This window comes from Bombus vancouverensis, chromosome 14, assembly GCF_051014615.1.
Source record: "Bombus vancouverensis nearcticus chromosome 14, iyBomVanc1_principal, whole genome shotgun sequence".
Taxonomy (NCBI): domain Eukaryota; kingdom Metazoa; phylum Arthropoda; class Insecta; order Hymenoptera; family Apidae; genus Bombus; species Bombus vancouverensis.
The window spans coordinates 9129228-9150439 of NC_134924.1; the positions used below are offsets into that span (position 1 = coordinate 9129228).

General features: G+C 41.9%; 3 protein-coding genes across 7 annotated transcripts in view; 2 read left to right on the forward strand and 1 right to left on the reverse strand.

Annotated features, from left to right (window-relative positions):
• The window catches only part of sano (CABIT domain-containing protein serrano), a 138716-nt gene extending 122644 nt beyond the window's left edge, over positions 1-16072 (forward strand). The window contains exon 5 of one of the 2 annotated variants that reach the window (XM_076624223.1): positions 13260-16072. The gene's annotated coding sequence lies outside the window, so the exon portion shown is untranslated. The remainder of the gene's footprint in view (positions 1-13259) is intronic. The other variant, XM_033335904.2, reaches the window with a different exon arrangement.
• Positions 16073-16226: 154 nt separating this feature from the next.
• On the forward strand, positions 16227-17467 carry Uros1 (Uroporphyrinogen III synthase 1). The gene is made up of 2 exons (XM_033335954.2): positions 16227-16683; positions 16755-17467. The coding sequence occupies exons 1-2, from the start codon at positions 16497-16499 to the stop codon at positions 17366-17368; spliced, it is 801 nt and encodes a 266-aa protein (XP_033191845.1). The 5' UTR covers positions 16227-16496; the 3' UTR covers positions 17369-17467.
• A 171-nt stretch (positions 17468-17638) lies between these two features.
• Positions 17639-21010, reverse strand: Pez (protein tyrosine phosphatase non-receptor pez). 4 transcript variants are annotated; one of them, XM_033335915.2, is made up of 7 exons: positions 20971-21010; positions 19796-20162; positions 19556-19724; positions 19319-19480; positions 19160-19248; positions 18889-19090; positions 17639-18814 (listed from the first exon to the last, which is right to left on the reverse strand). In XM_033335915.2, the coding sequence occupies exons 1-7, from the start codon at positions 20993-20995 to the stop codon at positions 18491-18493; spliced, it is 1338 nt and encodes a 445-aa protein (XP_033191806.1). In that variant the 5' UTR covers positions 20996-21010; the 3' UTR covers positions 17639-18490. The 4 variants fall into 4 exon arrangements, with proteins under 4 accessions (XP_033191806.1, XP_033191831.1, XP_033191822.1 ...); XM_033335940.2 differs by lacking the exon at positions 20971-21010 and adding an exon at positions 20532-20687; XM_033335931.2 differs by lacking the exon at positions 20971-21010 and adding an exon at positions 20458-20666.
• Between the last annotated feature and the right edge of the window lie 202 nt (positions 21011-21212).

Consider the following 21212-nt stretch of genomic DNA (forward strand, 5'->3'; position numbering starts at 1 on the left):
TCCTAGGGAAGTACGATGCGTTTTGCATTTGAATGCCGGCCACTTGGAATTATCCGGCTGTCTCCTTTCTTTTTCCAGCGCCTTTTATCATTTCACGCATCGGGAAACTTCGAGAACCCAGAGGATCGCTTCTTCTGTACACGGACTGTGTCGATGCGTGTTTTCTATGAATCGATGTTTGACGAGTAGAGAAAGAGGAGAAATTATTCTGCTACCAAAGTCGTTAAACCTTCAGAAAACTAAGGCTCGAACCTACAGCTTCGAGCTTCGAGTCGAGAGACTCGAGTATCTTGCAAAGTTAATGTGTCAGCGGAAGCATAATTGTCGACGTTGCATAATCCGGAATTACGCGACGAATTCAGGGGGTTTCACGATGCGGCTGACGGTGACGACCTCGCGGCGACCTTCTTCCCTTCGGCAGCGACTCACGCGAGAACAATCGAGGCGAAATTCAGCGCGGCTGCCGGCGAGGAAAGAACGCATTATCTCAAATCGAGGATCTCCTCCGCTTCGACCGGATGTCGAGGCCTCAAGGTTTCGGCGCCGACTTTGACCGTGACGGCTGCCTCGGGGCTGTCGGCGCCAATTATTCCTGCTTGCTGAAGCTTTCAATTGTTGTGACAACCACGCTTTTTCTTGAGTAACAGATCTCCTTTACACGATTCATTTTTACGAAGGTGTAAAGTATCTCTTCTCTTGTCAGAGAGCTCACGTTCAAGGAATTCGATTTTTAAAATACTTTTCATGTTGAAGAGTTTGCGTTGCTATTTCGAAATTAAAAAAAAGATGCACGTGTGAGCGTTGAAATATAGACGATTGTGCGAATCGGGGAACATCGATAACGTTAATGACGAACAGTTAGACGACGTTGACCGCTTATCTGCGGCTCGCGAGAAAATCCTCGGCCGAGATCGATGCATCGATGCATACAGCCACGACCAGGGAACATATAAAATGCACGGGTTATTGTCGCCGGGACCCTTACCGACAGCTGCTCGTTAGTTGTTGCCAGCCGCGGAGGTGAACCAGTCGAACCTACTCTTATACTGGGTGTTTCCCTTCGAACCGATTATCGCGACTGTCCCAAAGGTTTTTGTCAGAAGTGCATTTGAAAAGTTAGTAGAAACGTTACTTTCTTCAGGCTCTACGTAGCTATATCGTATTCCGTACTCTTTTCAGAAATCCATTGCTAATGCTAAACTCTCATAGAACGATCTCTGTATGTTCGAAAAGTTTATTACGAAAAACTGCCTACTGTGTATTACGAAAACGAAGCTTGTACTATTTTTATTTCCTTTCCTTATCTTCTACGGACACCTGGAGATATCAAATAAGAATTGAGAAATACCGAAGACTGTACTTAAGATGCTAACAAATTTCACAATAGATACGCGACCTCCGCTTCGAAAGCTATCTGCTACCTACATTATCTACCTTCTGCAAAGTATTCTATCGTTTTAACAGAGCTCTGAGTGAACTTTGTACTCTGAGAACGCGGATATGTTCGGATGGAAGAACGAAAGATGGCTTCGATTTCCGCACGGAGAGCCAAAGAAATTCTTCCGGACGAAGAAGAAATGCCCGAAAAGCGAAAGAATTCGATGAAAATCGTTCCGAGAGGAACACCCTGTGCTTGTGCCGAGTGGAAGGCGAGCACAGCGCCAGAAGAGAGCAGAGGAGAAGAAGAAAGCAGGCGAAGGCAAAGTAAAGGGACAGACCACGCCTTGCGCCGCCTTGGCAGTGGAGAGTTCGCCTCCGCTTCTTCGCCTCACCTCGCCTCGAGCATAACTAATATATCGACGGGTCCGTGCCCCTCGCCTCCCTCGCTCCTTTCCGCCCCCTCGTCCTCTTTCACCTCTAGCACCGGCGATCCGCGATTCACGTGATCCCTCTGACGCTCGAGCACTCGCGAACACGCGACTCTTCCAACAACTCTCGATGCTCTTCACGCTCTGGCCTTTCACGCTCTGATTCGAGATATTCCGATGCGTTTGCAGTCTCGAGAAACACTGGCAACAAGCATCGACGAATACAGGCAATTTTCAAACGTTTTATCAAGGAAAAATGACTTTCGCTGGGAATTCAGACGAAATGGTCGAATTTTGAGGATTACGGTTAGATATTTCGTCTCTGAAAATTCAGACGAACTCGTTGGACGCACGGATAAGTTTCGTAAAAGCATTACGAAAAGATCAGCTTCTAACAAAGGTGGTTTCAGAACGGAGGATACCATTTGCTGAATACGTAGGTATCGCCGTTCGCTACCAAATGATTGGCATTTAACAAAGCTGCATTTTCGTTCCAGAATGCAAGATACAATCTCCTGTACAGTTAGAGGAATACACAGATGCAGGTACAAATAGACTTCATCGAGTATTAAGAAAAAAGATGAAGAAAGCTGCAACCTTTTTTAAAGTAGGACGTTTAGATACCTGCCATTTCCTGAATAATTAAGATACACGTAGAGGAAGGTTTCGCGGAATCGCGAGAAAAAAATTGACACACTACGCGTGTCGCCGGTCACGCCAGCAGATTAAGTTAATACCCTCGAGATCGTATCGTTCGCAAACGAGCGTTACGCGGATGGGAACAACTCCACGAAGGTCTCGAGCACGGTGTCACTGGGTTACTGGAAAATTTTCCAGACCAGCAATCGCGACAGCAGCCGCGGCTACTCGCTCACATTCCATTCACGATCGAACCTTTATCGTCGTTAATTGAGTCGCCAGCGTATCGAGCACGTGTTTCCCCTATTTTAAATTCAGTCGCGAATACAATCTCGAATTAAAACTCGAGCGATCTTTGTCCTAAGCCTGTCCGAACAGGAAACACGGAAGAAAAATCAAAAGGCAAAGGTAAAAAGTTGAAAGAGCAAAATGCAGAAATCTTCGTCGAAAAGTGATACGAGTCAAAAATAAAGCAGACTTCTTTGACAACGACGCACGTTTTTATTCGAACGCGTGGAAAGTTGCAAAAGTTCTGAAAGCTGAAGGAAAAAACCAACTTATCTTCCAGCTGAAAGGTTCGAAAGCTTGAGAAGGTTTAGACAGGCTACCGACTATCACGTATCGAGGTGCAGCGATTGACGAAAGATTCCGCCGCTTCTCACAGTGTCACTGGGTTAGTGGATAATTTTCCAGGCGAGTAAGCGCGCCGCGTGAGAGCGAATCCGAGCGAGTTGCATTGCGGCAACGCGATTCGCTCGAACGTGCCTCGATAGCGGAGCACGGGCACGAGAGCCTCGTAAACTATTTGCGTGACCATAAAAATCGAACGGAACATTAGCAACGCGCTTGCTCGCTCTGATATACAGAGCATTACGCGCGGTTAATTGCCCGCGAAATTCAAAACCTCCGTGTTTTCCACTTGCAACCGATCATTCGCCATTCGTAACGCGCCTGCAAACTTTACAAAGATATCCGGCGAAAATTCGTCCACTCTACCGATTGATTCTTGTTCCTGACACTTGTCCCACTTGTAAATGATTAACTTTGAACTTTTGAAAAAATGAACGATCGAGGATTTTGAGATTCGCCAGGCGATTTAGAGCACGAGACCAAAAATCGAATGAAAGCGTCGTTAAATCCGAAGATAATTCGATAAACAAATACTCGAGCTATCTCTAAACGAAAAAACCAAAGAAAATGAGTAAAATCTCAGCGTTCCCGCGGCAACATGGTATAGACGCGAATTAATAGGCTCATCGAGCTTCCGTTCCGATATCGAGCGAAGTAAAAAGCGAGCAAGCAGCGATCAAGAAAGCAGAGGGTGGGGGCCGATTACGACGCGATCCGAGGAGAAAGAGAAACTCGTCATCGAGAGCTGCTCGCCTGCAGGCCATGAGATCGCTTTAATCGGTAACCCTCTCGGCTGCTAAATAAATAACATTGTATTACACACCGTCGCCGATCTCCGCATCTCACGGAAGACGAAGGAACGCGCGGATCGTTTTCCCAGGCGTGTGCCTGTGTGTTGCACTCCCGTTATCGTTATCCTCTCTCACGTACGAATCGACGCCGCGCGCCGCCCGATTCAGCCTCACGACCGCGCGAAACCCGCGCCCGTTCACGGTGCTGCTAACGGTGATCGATTTTCCGACCACGGGAACGATACTACTCGTGTAAACGTCGGTATGGTTGACCTACGGGTTCTTCTATTTTCCATTAATCTACTCGAAATCGATCTCCAGCTAAAAGACCTAATTCTAATAAAGGACCTACGATCCAACGATACGAAGCGAAGATTAACATTATGATAAAGATGGAAGAAGATTCCAGCAATGTTCATTTACGGGTTGAAATAGCAAGCACTTGGCACTTTTGCGACGAAAAGCGATAAACGTTAAAACATTGCAACGTCGCATCGTGCCAAGCGAAGCTTCTTAGAAAGATACAGCTGCCTGTTTAAAAGGTCCCGCGTACCGAGAATCAAAAACTAGTTTCACCGTGGCTCTATCGGACCGTTCGCACATTCGTCCTCTGCTATCAGAGCGGACGAGCATTTTTACGTGACGAGACAAAGAAACGAGTGTCGATAACGGTGCCGTTTCCCTTGTCTCCTCCTCCTCCTCCTCCTCCTCCTCCTCCCCTTCCCATATCTCAATCTCCGCCTGCTTTTCTCTACGCGTTTTCTTCCATCATGGAACATCCTCTTCTTCAGCTTAGAAATAGACGCTCGATCTCACGGATTTCCACTTTCGATTCGTTCTACATGGAAAATCGTGTTCTCCGCGTGAGAAAATCGCGTTCGCTACTGGAACGCGCCAGAGCCCTTAGTTGCTTCTTTTCTTCTTTCGTCTATTCTTTTCTTCTTTCCGTACTAGGAGGAACGATCGTTCGAGGCTCGATCGTTTCACCGTTGGAAATTGTGCGTTGCTGGTATACGTTGGTGAAACGGAAACGAAGGGCCACAATTATAGCAGTCGTTACTTTTCCCGCTGTAACCAGAGTGACTATGTATCTCTCGGTCGATTAACTATGACCTTCGCCGCTCTGGCGAACGTAGAAACTCGGACGAACACTCGTACGCGAACATAACCTCCTTCTATTTATGTACAGGGTGGTCCGACTACCTCGATGCTGACTGCTGTTTGAAATTTGTACGATCGTGTAACTCGTGTTCGAATCGTGTTCACGATAATGGCGAACGTGTACTTGCTTATAGTTGATAGTTGAACGCTGTGATCGATGCAAAACATTGGTTGCATACGTCAGTCCTAATGTTGGTCCTGTAGTCCGCGCGAAATAGATTGTCAAGGTCGCTTTGCCTGCTTCGAGCAGCGTCGATAGTCACTCTCCTCTTTGTAATTTTGTTACGTCCATGGACGTTCTTTGATCTTTTCCATTTGTAATATGAAAAGAAAAAAGATAATATGAAATAGTAGAAGAAGTGAAAAAATATTTTCTCACAGTCTTAAAATCGATTTCCTTCATAATCGAACTTTCTTTCCACCTATTTCATTTACCTTCTTCCATTTACTTTCGTTTGCGTAACATAATCGTGAGAAACTTAAAGTCGATATCTCGTAACGATACCGGCAATCTCTTCCCATAACCGTAACTCGAAACTGATCTTTGAGTTGCGTCAAAATATTCACTGGAAGAAAACGTCGTCCATCGAGACCCTTTTCCAGGCATTTCCGACGGACGCCTCGATTAATTGCCTCGATTAAGGAATCACCATAATAATCGTGCGCGCGATCGAGGTCGACGTTGGGTGGAAAAGCTTGCGTATCCTGCACTTAGAAGGAAAGGGTGCAATTATATTTGCAAATAGGCGAGTCCCTTGCATGCGTGGCAATGCAAATCGCGTCAAGACCTTTGACTGCCTGAGCTTCGAACAAGATAGATACAGATAAATAAAGAAACAAACTGATTTGAGAAACTATCGATTACGTGGATCGATTGACAAAACAGATGGACTTGTTTCTCTAATTTTCCCTTCTTGAAAGTTGTCACGTTAATTTTTTCTTAAAAAAAAAAGCAGAAATCGAATATAATCTTCCGAAATTAACCTTCTCAGAGAAAAGAGCAACTTTATCTTTTCCACGTGAGCTTCTGCGTCCGCATTGAAAGATATCTCTCAACAAAAAAAAAAATAAACCTTCGTGAATGTCCTCTTGTCGATAGCGACTTTTTACATTGCGATCAGGATGCTTTCGGACGATAGGCAAATACTTTCTGTAGCCACGATATCTCCGTCGAACATTCGACGTACGTTGCTCGTTACCTGTTGCTGCGAAACAGACGTTGACCGCAACACCTGCGGAAATCACGGAAGATCACGGAGCTGGTTGCGCAACCAGAGGGCTAGAGAACGAGGCGTGATGGCTGGAAATCAATTAGGGGTATACGTTGCATCGGCACCAATTAAGTTTTCTCCGGGCGACAATGATAAATTGTGCCGGGCGTCTATTGCGGCCGGCCGATTATAAAGGTCACCGAGTGAAAGTGCGCGGCCAATTAATACCGATCGATACGGAGCGCGATCCGTTCCGATAATAATTACCCACCGCATCAAGTACGCGCGAAAATCCCGTCTGTGCAATTGCCAAGCCGTGCAACCTGTACGTAACGATTTTCATCGTTGGCAACGTTCACCTTCTGGCTCGTCATGCTTCTCTCGATAAACCATCGTTCCGAGAGAATGGATATTCATGAAGGAAGCTACGCGAGAAACAAACTGTACCATGTAGGCAGATGTAATTTAGGAAACTGTCGGATTATACTTGATCGTATTTTGGATTATCACAGAGATTTGTTTTACGCTCGGTCGTCATTTGTTTCGACTCGAGGCTGATTCGAGATTTGTATTTTGTCAGCATCTGTCACGAAAGGAAAAAGATTATGACATAGGGTTTCTTGATTGTGCAAAAAAGGAAAAAAAAAGAAGAATCTATCCAATAAGACGATGACAGGATAAAATTGCGGTATCCTAAAAAGGAGACGAAGAGGAATGATGCCTGCTTGCGCGTGATAAGTGTGATGTATCTGCATACAGGGTGTTTCAAAGCTGCACGTTCAATCGCTGATCTAAACCTCGTCCATCTTTTCTATCTAAGTTCTCCAACATTTTATCGAACAGGAAAGAAACTAAATTGACAAATTTGTATTTTAAACGAGTGTGTCAGGATCTCCTCTCGACTTTGCCATCGCGATAAAACTACCTATACAGGATTTAGAGGTTAGATCGGAGTTCGCAGAATTCGGAGTTCTTTTCCGGTCGACCACGGTCAAGCCGAATGGAGCGAAGCGATCTGGGTCGGCCGATTGCTAACAATGCGCTTTGTGCAGCGCGTGCAGCGAAGGAAGGAAGGTACGATCTACGTGTGCATCGGAAAATAGCTGGCTGCTCGCCTACGTGCACGTGTCATGCAGTTGGCTCATTCGTTCCCTGCTATTTGTTGTTACATTTTCTCCCTTTGACAAACTGAATCTAGTTTGAATGTCCCTTTGAAACACCTCTGGACTCGCGCCTTATGTTACCGTTACGCGGCTTCATGTCGTATTCGCTACCCTTATCATTTGAATTTATTGGTCTTATCGCAGTGAGCTATGGCGATACGTCTACTTTCCGTACATGACAAATATTGGAATTTTCGCGAATAAAAATTTCCAAGTAGCAAATAGATGCAATCGTGGAAGAGTAAAAATAATAAAATTTCAAAACGTCGCCACCTTTAGAATTCTTTCGCCAGGTATACGTACGTTAACCCCAAAGATATCAAACGATCGAACGGGAAAGAAAGGTTTTACAGCTCGATTTTTCCGTTGCACGTGCCCCGAGTCTCGCCAGGCTACGCTCTTCCCACGAATTTCATTCTCGATAAGCGGCCAAGATTTAACTAAGATTCTCGTATTAGTACGGCTGAGTAGCATAACATGGTTGAGAACGGTACATGAGACGGCGACAAAGGCCGCTCAAGTAACTTATGGGTATGAACTCTGCAAAAGGACTTCCTGTATGACCTCTGATCGGGAAACAAGGCCGTGGCCACGAGCTGACTCGTTCCACCAGCTAGACGCCGCAAGTGCGGAATATTCTCACCGTGTTGCTCCATCCTTCGTTCTACTTGGTCACGATGCAAAAACTTTATGAAAAATTCCGATTGCCGATAAGAGAATTTACTTAACCGGCTCGATCATCGTTTTCTCGGCGAACTTGGAATAATTCTACCGCTGGAGCTTTTCCAGAAAGCTGAGACGTAGAACTGTGTTTACACAGTTTAGAACTGTGAAATACCGTTTGACGAATTTGTCAATTGGCTGATTTTTATTTATTTATTTAATTACGAACACCAGAGGAAAACTGTTCGCCAGAAGTGGCACGCGCGACAGTTCACCAAAATCGTCGAAGAGGAAGCGGCGTACCATCGAGTAGGGGGGAACCCACTTTGCTTGGCAATCGCGTCACGCTCGTTTACGCTAGTTTACGCCAGTTTACACAAGCGATATTATGTTAAGACCCATCTTTACGAGGGCCGACAACGTCTCGTGGAAAATATCCTCGGGTTTCGACGTTATTGGCGAACGGCGAAAAAGAGGAAAAGAAAGAAAGTAAGAGGAACGCAGAGTTGCTGGAAAAGAGAGACGAAAGCTGTGTGTTAGCAGCAAAGCGAATCCCAAAGCGAAGTGTTTCCTTCGAGACGATCGCGGCTGAGATATGACGTCCGACTGGCTGCCAGGCTTTGAAGGGCTTCGCAAACGATCGGTCGTTGAACCGCGAATCGTTCTTGAAGCGTTACTCCCCAACGATGGGACGTGCAAATTTCACTGGCCGACATTTGCCTGTCTGGAATTTGAGCATCCTCCGCTTCGGGCTATTTCGAGCCTGTAGCACGTTCTGAAATTTGTCTCTATCAAAGAAATTTTGAGTGCCAAGCTCTTGGAGTTTTTTTTTTTTTGGAACTTTATATTTGGACAAGTTTGATATCGCTGTTTGTAAAATACGATATTCCTCGAATTTATGAAATTTCTCATCGTCGAGTAGTCATTTGAAATTCCAAGTTCTCGTATTGTTCAACCATTCTTGAATATGGTATTAAAGAAGGATATTTCTTCGTAAGAAAATTGTGAACAATAGCATTCACGATTACCATAAAATTTTACAGCCGTCACTAGGATTATTATCGTTAAACGTTAAACCTTCCCATTGCTTTGTGGCACGACAGTCGGCATATAATAGCAGAAAGGAAGTAATTAAAATTCGATAAAAGGGAAAAGCGTCAGCTGCGTTCGATTTTCGTGTGGCGTACGGATCCTGGCGAATCCTACGCCACTGCGGGGTAAGAAGGAGCGAGGAGGAGGAACAAAGCGACCCACGCTGCTACGGGTATCATCATAGTCATATTCATACGCGAGTGTAAGGGCATTTCAGCACTGGGACAATAGCGAGAGCGAATTTTTTCGCGGCTGGATTGCAGCGTGGCTTTTTTGTAGCTACGCGACGAAGCGACGTCGACTGCCAATAAAGGTCCTCCTTTATGAAGCCTGCTGTAAGTACCTGGTCGCAGCTGTCCGCACGGAAACGGGCCACTGTAACCATTCTTTGTTTTCCAACCTTTCAAACATTTCCCCTCTCAAACGACCATTCTACCGTAACTTAAAAAATTATCGTAAAATGTTTCGAGGACGTCGCATCCCAAAGACGAAGGCTTAAGAATCCTTACCGTCCCGGTTGCAACAGCTTACAAATTTTTCATTTTCCACGTTTTTTTCCACGAAATAACTGCATAGCGTGTTCGAATCGAATATAGTAGCTTGGTTCGACAAAGTTCTTTCAGCGAAAGAAGTTTCACGCGACTTCAACATGATAAACGGTGGCAGGTACAACAATGGGTTCATTACCGAAAGTTTGGCCCAGCTTGGGTCCCCTTAGCGAATCCTGGGCCGGCGAAGGGGTCCGGGTCGGTGACCTCTGCACACCGACGGCCGGACCGCGGCACCGGCCTTTGCGAAAAGTACACGTGCACCGAGCAAACGTCGCTTCTAACACGAAGAATTTTCGTCGACGCTTGAAAATCGTTCTTCGACGATTCATAATACGATGCGTTAGTAAGCTATGAAAATATTACTATTTTATCGACCTGTTAATATTTATGGCTTTGGTGACGATAGAACGATCGAAGCGAGAGATTAGATCATTCTGAAACTCGTACCAGTTTGTAATATTTCCTTCTTTCGAAATTTCGAGGTATAATTTTCTTTCGGTTGGTTGCGGTGGTCACACATAGTCGCCGAAAAATAAATACATGCACGGTCATTGTGCGGCCACGCACGATGGAACAACGGCAGAAGGGTTTTTGTTCCAACGTATGGCGTACCATGCGCGGCGACTCGTGTCGTGTCATTCACTCGACGTGATACGACGCCACGAAAGCGACTGCAAAAGCCAACTTCTTTTCGCTCTCGACGAAAATATCCTGTTGAAAAGGATTCTTGGAAGAGTAGCTGAAACTTTCCTCAACCCTTTGAAATTCTTCAAACTGTTTCACGTATCATTCGTCACACTTCGCAAACGTTACATCTTCCAGTTTATCGTTGTTCACCCTATTCTTTAGCGTACGGTTACGGTACGGTAACGACGCAATACGGTGTGCGTTTAACTCGAATAGAAAATAAAATGTGCGGTCTATATTTAGAATCGATCTTACGCAGAGATTCCTCTCGCGTTTCAATTTGCCTGTTGCCTGCTTTCAATGCAAATAAAAAGAGGGGGAAAAAAGAGAAAGAAAAAGGAAAAATCACGTTTTCGATTTAACATCAGACGCAAAATTAATGATCGTTTACGATTATTAATAGCGACGCGAAAGCCTCGACCGTCGTCGAACGCGAATTTCGCACGATTATCGTCGAATGAAATACCTCAGCTGAGGCTCTCGTAGTAATTGCTACGTACCGTCGAGTGATAAATAATTTGCAAATATGCCGCACCGCGCAATGACAACATTGTACATAGGGGCGGGCTCTCGGTATCGATAGTCGCCTGGAGATTTATCGATTCGTTCGATTGCCGTTTCACAAACGCGACCTTGAATCCCTTGCATCCTTTGTCTTGCTCCTTTTTTCCGCGCGTACGTCCATACACCGCTCTATTACTTGCTCCATCTTCTTCTATCGATGGTAGACAATCACCGATGTGCTTTCGCTGATAAGATTTATCGCTTCAGTTTGTCGAAGATAATCGTTGTTTAAGCTTCGTACTCAAACCTCAGATGGATGAAACATGTCCGTTGATGGAAACATGAAAAATCCGAGTCGAAAGACACTGTGATTTCTATTCCGCCAAAGGAACAAATCTTTTCTAACAAGTTGCTTTTCGAATCGTTCGAAACTTCGTTGAACGAAAGGAGTAGGTTCGAAAGATAACGGAGAAGCGAGGCGAGGGCCACGTGAGGAGAGACGAAGAAGGAGAGAAGCTATTGACCCGTTTGATTGATTAAAACGTCGAGCGCGTCGCAGTTGTTCGATCGCTAAATGAATTTCGTTCGCCGCGCTAGCCAGGTATACAAAGCGGTGCTTTAAATCTTCGGGGCTTAATAATAATCAGTCTGAAGGCTCGTAACTCTTCGCCGTGAATCCTCCGTCTGGGGGGACGTTGAACGCAACAGGCTAGATGGAACGCCATCGTGAGGGCGTGCTGAAGCATTCGCCCCAGCGAAGTAAAGCCAAGAAGAAAGCTGCGTTTCAAAATATATTTTATGCGCTTACTTTTCTCTTTTCTCTTACTTCGATAATAAGAGATTGATAAAAAACAGATAAATATAGACAGAGATTAGAAATATTCAGGTAGTCGAGCGAGTGGAAGTCTGTGGGCGCCATTTACCATTATTAGAAGCACGTTATTGCGCCACCGGTATTATTTTACGGCGATAACAAATCGTCGTGAAATTTTCATTACCAATTGTATAAAACGCTCGGATATTCTTAGATATTATTAGTCGTTAGGTAAACGTGTGGAACAGCTGTAAACGAAGGCATTTTCTGCCCTCTTTACCTTCCCCCTGTCATCTTTCTCATGAATCATCTTGATAACGATCCACTTGTGCGATGGAATCGACGTATTTCATTACTTATTCGATCATGACCTATCCCGCACGGGTCGCCGCACGTCCTTCGCGAATAATAAAGCGGTCGTTTTAACACTGCAAACCGCCACTGAAATTCTTGATGTTTCAATTGAATTTCAAACGGAGCGTAAAGCGCCGCTAACCATCTTCAAGATGCGTGTATATGTATAAGAGAACGCGAGCACAGGATGGCTGGTGTGTTCGTCTGGCCGTTTATTATGGCACCGAAGGAAATTACGAACGCGCAGCCTGTGGCCGTGGCGGTAGCCGAGTGGTGCGCGGGAATATACGAGTGGCGGTAGGAAATGAACGCCAGCCTCGAAAACTCGGATCAGCTCTAGTGCCTTCGTGTCTCCTCTGACTAAACGAAAATATAGCGAACATCTGAATTTAAAGAAAATATAACTTCGTACAAAATATCTTGGTGTTTCTCTGAAACTGCCCCTTTTTACAACGCGTTCCAGCTTTCGGAAATTTTCGACAGATTAGACACTCCTCTGAAGGAATATCTATGTGTGATCTTAGCTCCGTTTCCAAGACACGAATCATCAACGAACTGTATGCACCACGATACATTGTTTCCCACGTAAAAGAGAGAAGATGGTCAGTATCGCGGAGGGCAGGCCTGCATTCTGCATCGGCAATTTGCATGACCGATGATCGAGCACTGGTGCACTGACGGTGGACTAGGTGCATCGTCATTACGCACTGACCAGATACGATCAAACTGTCGGTAATGATAGTCGCGCGACCCGGCGCACGTACGACGAACGCCAGGGTCGCGTTTATTAAATTACGTCAAATTATTGGTACGCTCGAAGGGTCGATTATCGGGGCTGCTCGTTCGACCGCCAAGGATCGTTCTCCTTTTCCCCGATTACCACGGGAAACCAGCACGTGGTGGTAGCTGAGATCTTCATGCTCTTGGACACGGCTCTTTGCCGATCTACCGTCCGTCTATCCTGACACCATTCCTGTTAAGACGGAAAGAGAAAGGGGCAAACGAGAGCGAGATTAGATGTAGGAAAGTTCATTTTCTCGAGGGGAGTAATAGATAATAATATTTTCATACTAAAGTAGGTTATTGTTTCTACATCATTCCCTAGAAAGAACATCTTTCCAATTTTATCCTCCTAAACTTGCTTTCTATACGAATAATCGATAAATCAACGCGACTCGATTAACGTATCAGCTTTTGATTTCAGATTCGAACCGACGAAGGGCTGAAGAAGGCAAAGAGCGGTCCGGATGGGGCGTCAAGGATCTCCGATGTCTTCGATTAATCAAAACTCGTAGCCAGAGCTCAAGCAACGATGGAGGGACGGATCTAGAGTCCGTCGATGATCCCACCATTTGTCCCTTTTTCTTTTTTTTCTTTTTTAATCCCTCGCAGCCGCGACAGCCATTCGAAAACCTAACCTTTCGAATCATTCTCGCATCGAACCGCGAGAAACGGTTAGAACGAGAAAAGAGCAAGGATCGCAACGGTATACCGCGTGCTTTCTGCGATTATCAATCGAAGATTTGCATTCAACTTTCATCTCGAAGACGAGGCTGTGACGACGCTAACTGGATGACCTGAAGGAACCGGAAATGGTACTCGAAAGACGGCGCTCACGACTCGCGATCTAGCAGCAAGATCTCTGTAGCTTTAGAATAGAATAAATCTGAATATCTGACATACTTAATTAAGTAACAATAAGAAACAAGGTTAAAGATCGAGGAGACTCAGGGAACGATTTTGTAAAAAAAGAAAAAAAAAGGACAAATTGTAATCTAGAGGAATAAGATAAATGAAAATCTGATTGATCTTTGGAGTCCTGTTTTTATGTAAACGTCAAGAGACTCGGAGTACGATTTAGGAAACTCGCTCTATCAAAGTTTGAGCGACTTTTGTAATTACAGAGATCTCGAGAAATTACTGAGAGATAATTCGTGGAAAAGTAGAGCTGCGTCGTCTTCGAAACGAGAAGAATAATCGATTGGATCCAGAACGATCAATGAAAATAGTATCCGAGGATGGTTTTATGAAATTACGAGATCGCCTCTAAAGGAAGGGAACAAAAAATAGCGAATGTAGTAGGCGGTAGAGGATAAGGTGGTCGATTACGGAAGCGCTTCTCGCGATGCGAAGATTGCGAAAAATCATCAGGCACACGATTAGCAGAGAGATTTACGTTAACACGCGCCGTTAGTTAATCTAATAGGGAGCGTAGTTAAGGATTATGAATGCCATAATAATGACTAACTTCTTGTGGTTGTACTTAAGTCATAACTTTACACTTTACTGTTTACGTTTAAGGCCAATTAAGTATGTAAGTTGCATAATATTTCACTATCGGAGTGTCTTCAAGTTAATTGCTAGGCATTTATTTCTACATCTTCTTTTGTTTTTTTTTTTTTTTTTTTTATTTCGATGGTTCCCGGTACCGGAAGATTCCGTGACGATAGTCGTCGACCCACTGGACAGAGGCTTAATGAATTCTAATCTTTTTTTTTCCTCCTTTCTTTCTCGTTAAAAGGAAACTTCTTTCTGACAGACGTTGTTCACCTTTCGAACGAACGAGAGTTTGACAAATCACCAGCCATTTGTCACAGCTCCGGTTCGAGGTTCGACGAATATTCTACCTGTTACTCACAGAACAGTGAAATATTAACGAAGTACCCTTCCGACTCTCATTTTTTTAGTCTCGGATAATTATCGAGTAAAAATTCGGACGGGTAATCGATTGGTTTTACAATTTTTTTCTTCAATCTACATTCATTTCTGCGTCCAGCGTTTCGAACAAAATCGACGAAGGCCTGTGACACCCGAGATTGCGTAAAGGAACTGTTTAACAAATTCTTTATCGGAAATCAGGTATCGAGACCGCCTGTCGGTTAATGGTCCTGGCCAGACTGCGCGCTCTGGACCTTGGTCTCACATTTGTGATTATTATTTAAGTAGATTTTAAGCGTACTCTAGGTTAGGCTAGGCTTTTTACAATGTTTCTTTAAAAAATTTTCCTTTTACTCTTATTCTTTTATCATCGATGAAATTTTACGAGCGGAAGTAACCAACGAACCATGTCGACGAGACGAGCGTAATTATAAATATTTGAACAAATAATAATGATGATAGAGCTCGTGAATATTTAAAGAATCGTAAGCGAGATAAGAGTTATGCATTTATACGATTCGAATATCCCGCTAAGAGTGACCATTTTCCTCTCGATTTCGGAGGAAAGGCAAGATAGAACCGGAAGAGAATTCGATTCAAATGCTGATTTGAAAAATAGTTTCGTAATAAGAATACGTTTTAATCTGTCGTAATAGTTGTCACAGTTCTCTGTAACATAAGTTTCACTAGTTGTAATGTTAAGAAGATTCTGGATTCTCATGATAAACATTCTATTTTGCGTAATGAATCCGAGTAAGAAGGCACTCGGTCCCCTTTACGATGGAACTCTGTGCGCTATAATCGTTCGTAAACCGAAAACGAATATTTCGTATATCGACGTTCGCCGAGATTTTGCCAGGAGAACAGATTGCAATGCTGCCAGTGTTTAGCGCGTAAAACTCCCTACTTTTTTCCTTTCTCCACTCGACCATCTTATATGATATAATATCCATATTTTATCCTATACATGACTTTGTCCTTCTTTCCTCGTGTCCTTTCTTTGTTAAGTCTAGTTCTTTACAGGGCATTGGGTGTATCATTGTCCGCGTCTTCATGTTGCGCCTGTTGGACGTAAAACGATGTTTCAGCATCACAAGGCGGCACGTCGGTTTTCATCATACGATTCGTGTTTTCATGGCGAAATACTCGATGCGTAAGGGTCGAGGATCGTTGTGCCTTCGAATGCACGCGTTCGAATGATACGTTTATCGATCGTAAGAACAGACATCCACTTTGTGATTTCGTAAGCAGTTGTTCAATGTTTTTTTTTATACTTTCCTTAATGCTTATCTAGGATAGCTTGTGTACCCTAAAGAGTGTTTCAATAAAAGTGACAATGAAATCAATTCCGATCCTGTCTTTCCTTCGCCAAAGATATCACTTTTAACGCGTTTGCTTATTGTCAACTCAACTTGCTCGTTTATTTGAAAATTCGATTATCGAAAGTAACAACAGTTTCGATAATCAAAAGCAAATTTAGCCTCTGGTGGCGGACGATCGTACTACACTAACCAAAATGGCTCTCGTGCCGGGATACGAATTGCTGTTTTGGCGCGTAATATATTAGTCACTTTTTCAAAATAATCCCAATGAATTGTCTCGTATTTTCGAAAATGAGTATCCTTGAATATCCGTCAACGCGTCATGTAGTTACTTGCGTCCGTTTCCGTCGATATATCGGAATAATTATGAACGTTTATTTCCGTATGAATTATTAGTGTGCGATAATTACGTTTTCTAGTGCATGTGACGAAGGGAAAATTCGCAAATATGGCACCGCGTTACGAAAAAATAATTTTATGTCGTGGCTTGTCTGAAAAGAATGATTCACAAGAGGCTTACGTAAAAACGTTGAAAACGGCAGGTTATTCGTGCGACTGTTTACCTACTTTACGTTTCGAATTCGTGAATATATCGGAGCTCAGGGAATGCCTTCTGTCATCGTCTTCATACTATGGTAGTAATATTGTATATGATTTTAGTGCCTTATCTTCATTCATCTCATTATCTTCTTCTATGCATTCATAGGGTTGATATTAACAAGCCGACGTGCTGCAGAGGCAATTAAACTTTCTGCAAAGGAAGATGATGACATTCTACACCCCTGGAGAATTTTGCCAGTGTATTGTGTAGGACCAGCAACTGAATCTTTTGTTAAAACTCACTTAAGTTCAGACAACTGTTTTGGTAAAGAAGCTGGCAATGCCAAAGAATTAGCTGAATTGTTAGTGGCTTCTGTTGCAAAGAAATCAAAGCCCTTACTATATCCTTGTAGCGAGATAGGGCGAGAAACAATTGAAAAGACCCTTAATGAAAGTGACATAAATGTCCATAGAATAGTTGCTTATAGAACTCTGCCCAGTGAAACTTTGGAGCGTGATTTATTAAAATTCATGGACAATATGCCCAAAATATTTGTTTTCTTTAGTCCATCGATAGTAGAACATATAGTAGCTCTATTGAAAACGAAATTGTACGATATGAACAATATAAAAGCAGTTGCTATTGGACCTGTGACTGAGCAAGCACTAGTCCATGCTGGTCTGAAAGTATTTGCTACTGCGAACAAACCTGATCCAATATCTCTATTGAAGGCCATTAGTGATGCTGAGAAAAGTGGACTTGATGAAAAGACTGAATGAAGAAATTGTTTATTATTGCGTTATGTAAGTATATAATTATTGTTAATCTATCAAAATTGTATTTAATTTGTTGACATTATACCACTAAGAAGATAAAAAGTGATAATAGTCATTTTATCCATGGTCCAGAATTACATATTACAAATACGATAATGTGACCTCAATAGATTAAAATATGTCTTTGTATTTGTCACCTTTACATAATCTATATATAATCTATTTCTATAGAATATTTGTTGGGATATTTATTTAGTAAATTCAATCAGTTCATAGATTGACAGATATCAGTAAACTTTATTTTGGTTATAATAATAAATATCTTATTTTATTTAACATATTGATTAAAAAAAAATAAGATTACCATTTATTTACAGTATGATGTTATCTAGCTCTTATATGACACTCTATACATTACTATATGCTATAAATTATAACAATGTTTATGTCAAAAAACTGATATAATCAGAAAGATCACTTTCCCATCTATAATAAAGGGAATTATTTGTGAACATAATGAAACTGCGCTACGCAAAATATTAATATTTAAAAATAGTACGTTTTAATATATAGAGTGAAAGAACAAATAGTTCGTAAAATTGTGCGTGTCAGTCTTAACCATTAACACTTTACCGACCGATAACCAATTAATCGGTTTTTTGTCTCCGACGCTTACCGACCGATAGCCTATTAATCGGCTTTTTGTTGCCGACCATCTTTCTCATTATTTGAGCAGTAATTTGTTATTTAGTACTAAGATACCTTCAGCAATTGAGTGTCAGTTGCGTTGCTTTGTAAGCTCTCACAGTTTTATACCAATTTGAAAAACTTACTGTTCGCGATGAACGAAAAAAATGGTATTGGAGAGTCTAAACCGAAACAGAGTCGGCGTCAGGGAGAATCTGTGCCTCAGCTGCCGGTCGGACGTACGTATGCTGTTGAATCGCAAGCGGTCAGTAAAATGTTAATCCAGAATGTAGGATTTTCTGTTATTTCTTATGAAGGTGTATCTGTATGCGAATAATTATTAGAAAATACTGCTTCTTAAAAACATTTATAATACTCGGGACGATTATGTTTCTCATCTCGTATGATCTTGGATGATAGAACTCGTAATTCGTAACTTCAATATCTACTTCGATTGACTACGTTACCAAGAAGGCACGAAATATCTGCTCCCACAATCGTGGATTGATTAGCGTAATAAGGCTGGGGTGGATTTCCTCCGTTATTATATTTCATTTGGACAGCAGTTTCATAATCAGGTGCTGGTCTATAGGACGGAAGTAAGGCACGTAAGTTGTTGATGTCAGTAGACGACACGGATACAACGGGATACGGTGACGTTGAGAGATCATTGTAACTAGTCCATCTTGTGTGACCCTCTGCATTTCTGTTATCCAAATTTACCGATACCGCATGATCTCCCGAATCGTTCGTGTCGCTGTCCTAAAATATGATACAGAGATTTTACTTGGACGTGTTCTTGGCGCAATGTTGCGCTTGAATGAAATACTACTTACGAAATAACCATTAGTTGATCTCTCCATTGGCCGAGATTCTTGATGTTGCATGTAAAATGTGTGCTGTGCTATACATAAACGCCACACATATTTTGCATTGCGCGATTCGGTAAATATGAATTGCTTTGGCTCCTCGCCTTCGGCTTGACATTCTATTCTAAACGTCTTTTTGTGATTGATCACGTTGCTTATATCTTTCCATCTGAAGCATATATAAATCTCCACTATAGTTGCTAATTCAGCATGTAATATATTTTTACGAAATAAATACCTATAGAATTGTGTTGTCTGTGTGTTAGGATAGATGACCATAATCCCATTGACAGATATTCCTAGTATCACTTCATTATTTCCATTGTCCTGTAAGTCAAAGTTCTCAAACTTGTTGTTGTGTTAAAGACTATGCAAACTATAGGATCAATGTGAATACCTTAGTAGAAAATGTTTCATTTCCATATCCCTCTAGCTGCATAACAATAGAAATGTATAGTTCCTCTGCTGCAGGCTGAGTAACACCAACCAGATTCTTGTATTGACATACAGCAGTATGCAAAAGAGAATCCGGCCCTCCAGGATCTGCTTGAATAACATCCTGAATAATAAAATGAAGTAAGAATCAAATAAGACGTATCTAATAATTCTTTTATTGGTAGCTGTCTTTAATTACCTTGGGAAATAATGTACATTGTTGCAAGCACTCCATTGTATGTCGTTCTGCATCATAGTTACCAAATTCTGCTTGCATCAAGTAACTTGCTAAAAGAGTTGCTTGCCTAGAATTACACTGAAATCTACTTTCCAAAACATCGCTTTTCAATTGAAGATAATAATGATACCTAAAAACATGATATTAAAGAAATAAATGGTAATAGTTGAATGATATCGAAATATTTAAGATATTACATACCTTGTCATTTCATCTTGAATGAGTTGCACATCAGTAACATAGTACATGACCCTCAAATATAGACTGAAATTTTTGGCTTCTTTTTCCAATTGTTTCTTCAATGGTTTGTCCATGTCAACCCATCTTGGAGATGGAGAATCATGCCTCGAAATATAACGTAGACCAAAGAATTCAGGCTGTCCTAATCCTAAACGTTGAGTCACATTGTCCAAACACTCCTGACCAAGGCTATCAATACTCAGTGTGCATTCTATGGAGGTGGTATCCAACAGTTCTATGCAGATCACATACTGATTTTTGGAGACCACATTATATTGTCGACTTTTCTTCAAATGAAACTTAAACGGCATCGTAATAACGCGTTTAACTGGAAAAAGACAGCATTGGTATAATATTAAACAAAATTATAGAAATTGAATTTTTTTATGTTCGATTCACTGCATTGGATATTGAAAAGTATTTTTCAATGAAAGACTTATGCTGGAGATAACAGTTTAACAATGAAAGAGAAACGAATAAAATACAAAAGAGTGCAGCAACGATGCACTTTTATTAAGACCGCGAGAGAAAAATAAGTACCGTATAACTACGACCAAACACCGAAATGCTTCACATTCCACGGTACTTTTACTTTTAATTGAAATATATATGCATACACGTACTGTATACATTCCACTCTGTCGAGCATGAGAAATGTATAATTTTTCACGTTTAATAAATCGAAAGCATTTCTAACCTCGTTTTTCACGTCATTAATGCTAGTTACAAAACTGTGGTATATATACAGTTCCTAAACCGAGCTACTATGGCACGAGAAATTAAAACGATGGATTTCTCAGTTAAAACAAATTGAAGATAGCATCAGAAATTTCATAAGAAATACATCAAATGCGTAAAACGCATAAAATTAACATATAGATTATGAATAAAAGTAGTTTTATCGAAAGTGATATGTTCTCCAAATATTTTCCAACTAGATTGGTCATATTTTTGATATCTAGGTGAAAAACACGATCAATGTTATATTTTTTATTAGAAAGTCAGTCAAATTTAGGCTGAAATTGTTGGAAGTTGTTTACATTATGGATAAATCGATATATTAAATCGAAAACTTATACACTAGAGTAAAATTCTACTGATCTTCACTAGAAATAAATATCACTAGGTCTAGTTACCGAAAAAATTCCCTAAACATCTCATTATGCAAGTAACTCAAATTCCTTGGACGTAATATGTACACGATGACTAATGGTCTTATCAAAATTAATCGCTTGCCTTTTATTGCAAATCCTGTTATCGCGTTGGATCGAATAAAATTACGAGTCTTGTGATAAGCGGAACGTGACGTGTGCAAAATTCCACTTGGTAAAGTTTTTGCGTCTTACCTGCGTGTCTTATTTGCAATAATCAAAATTTC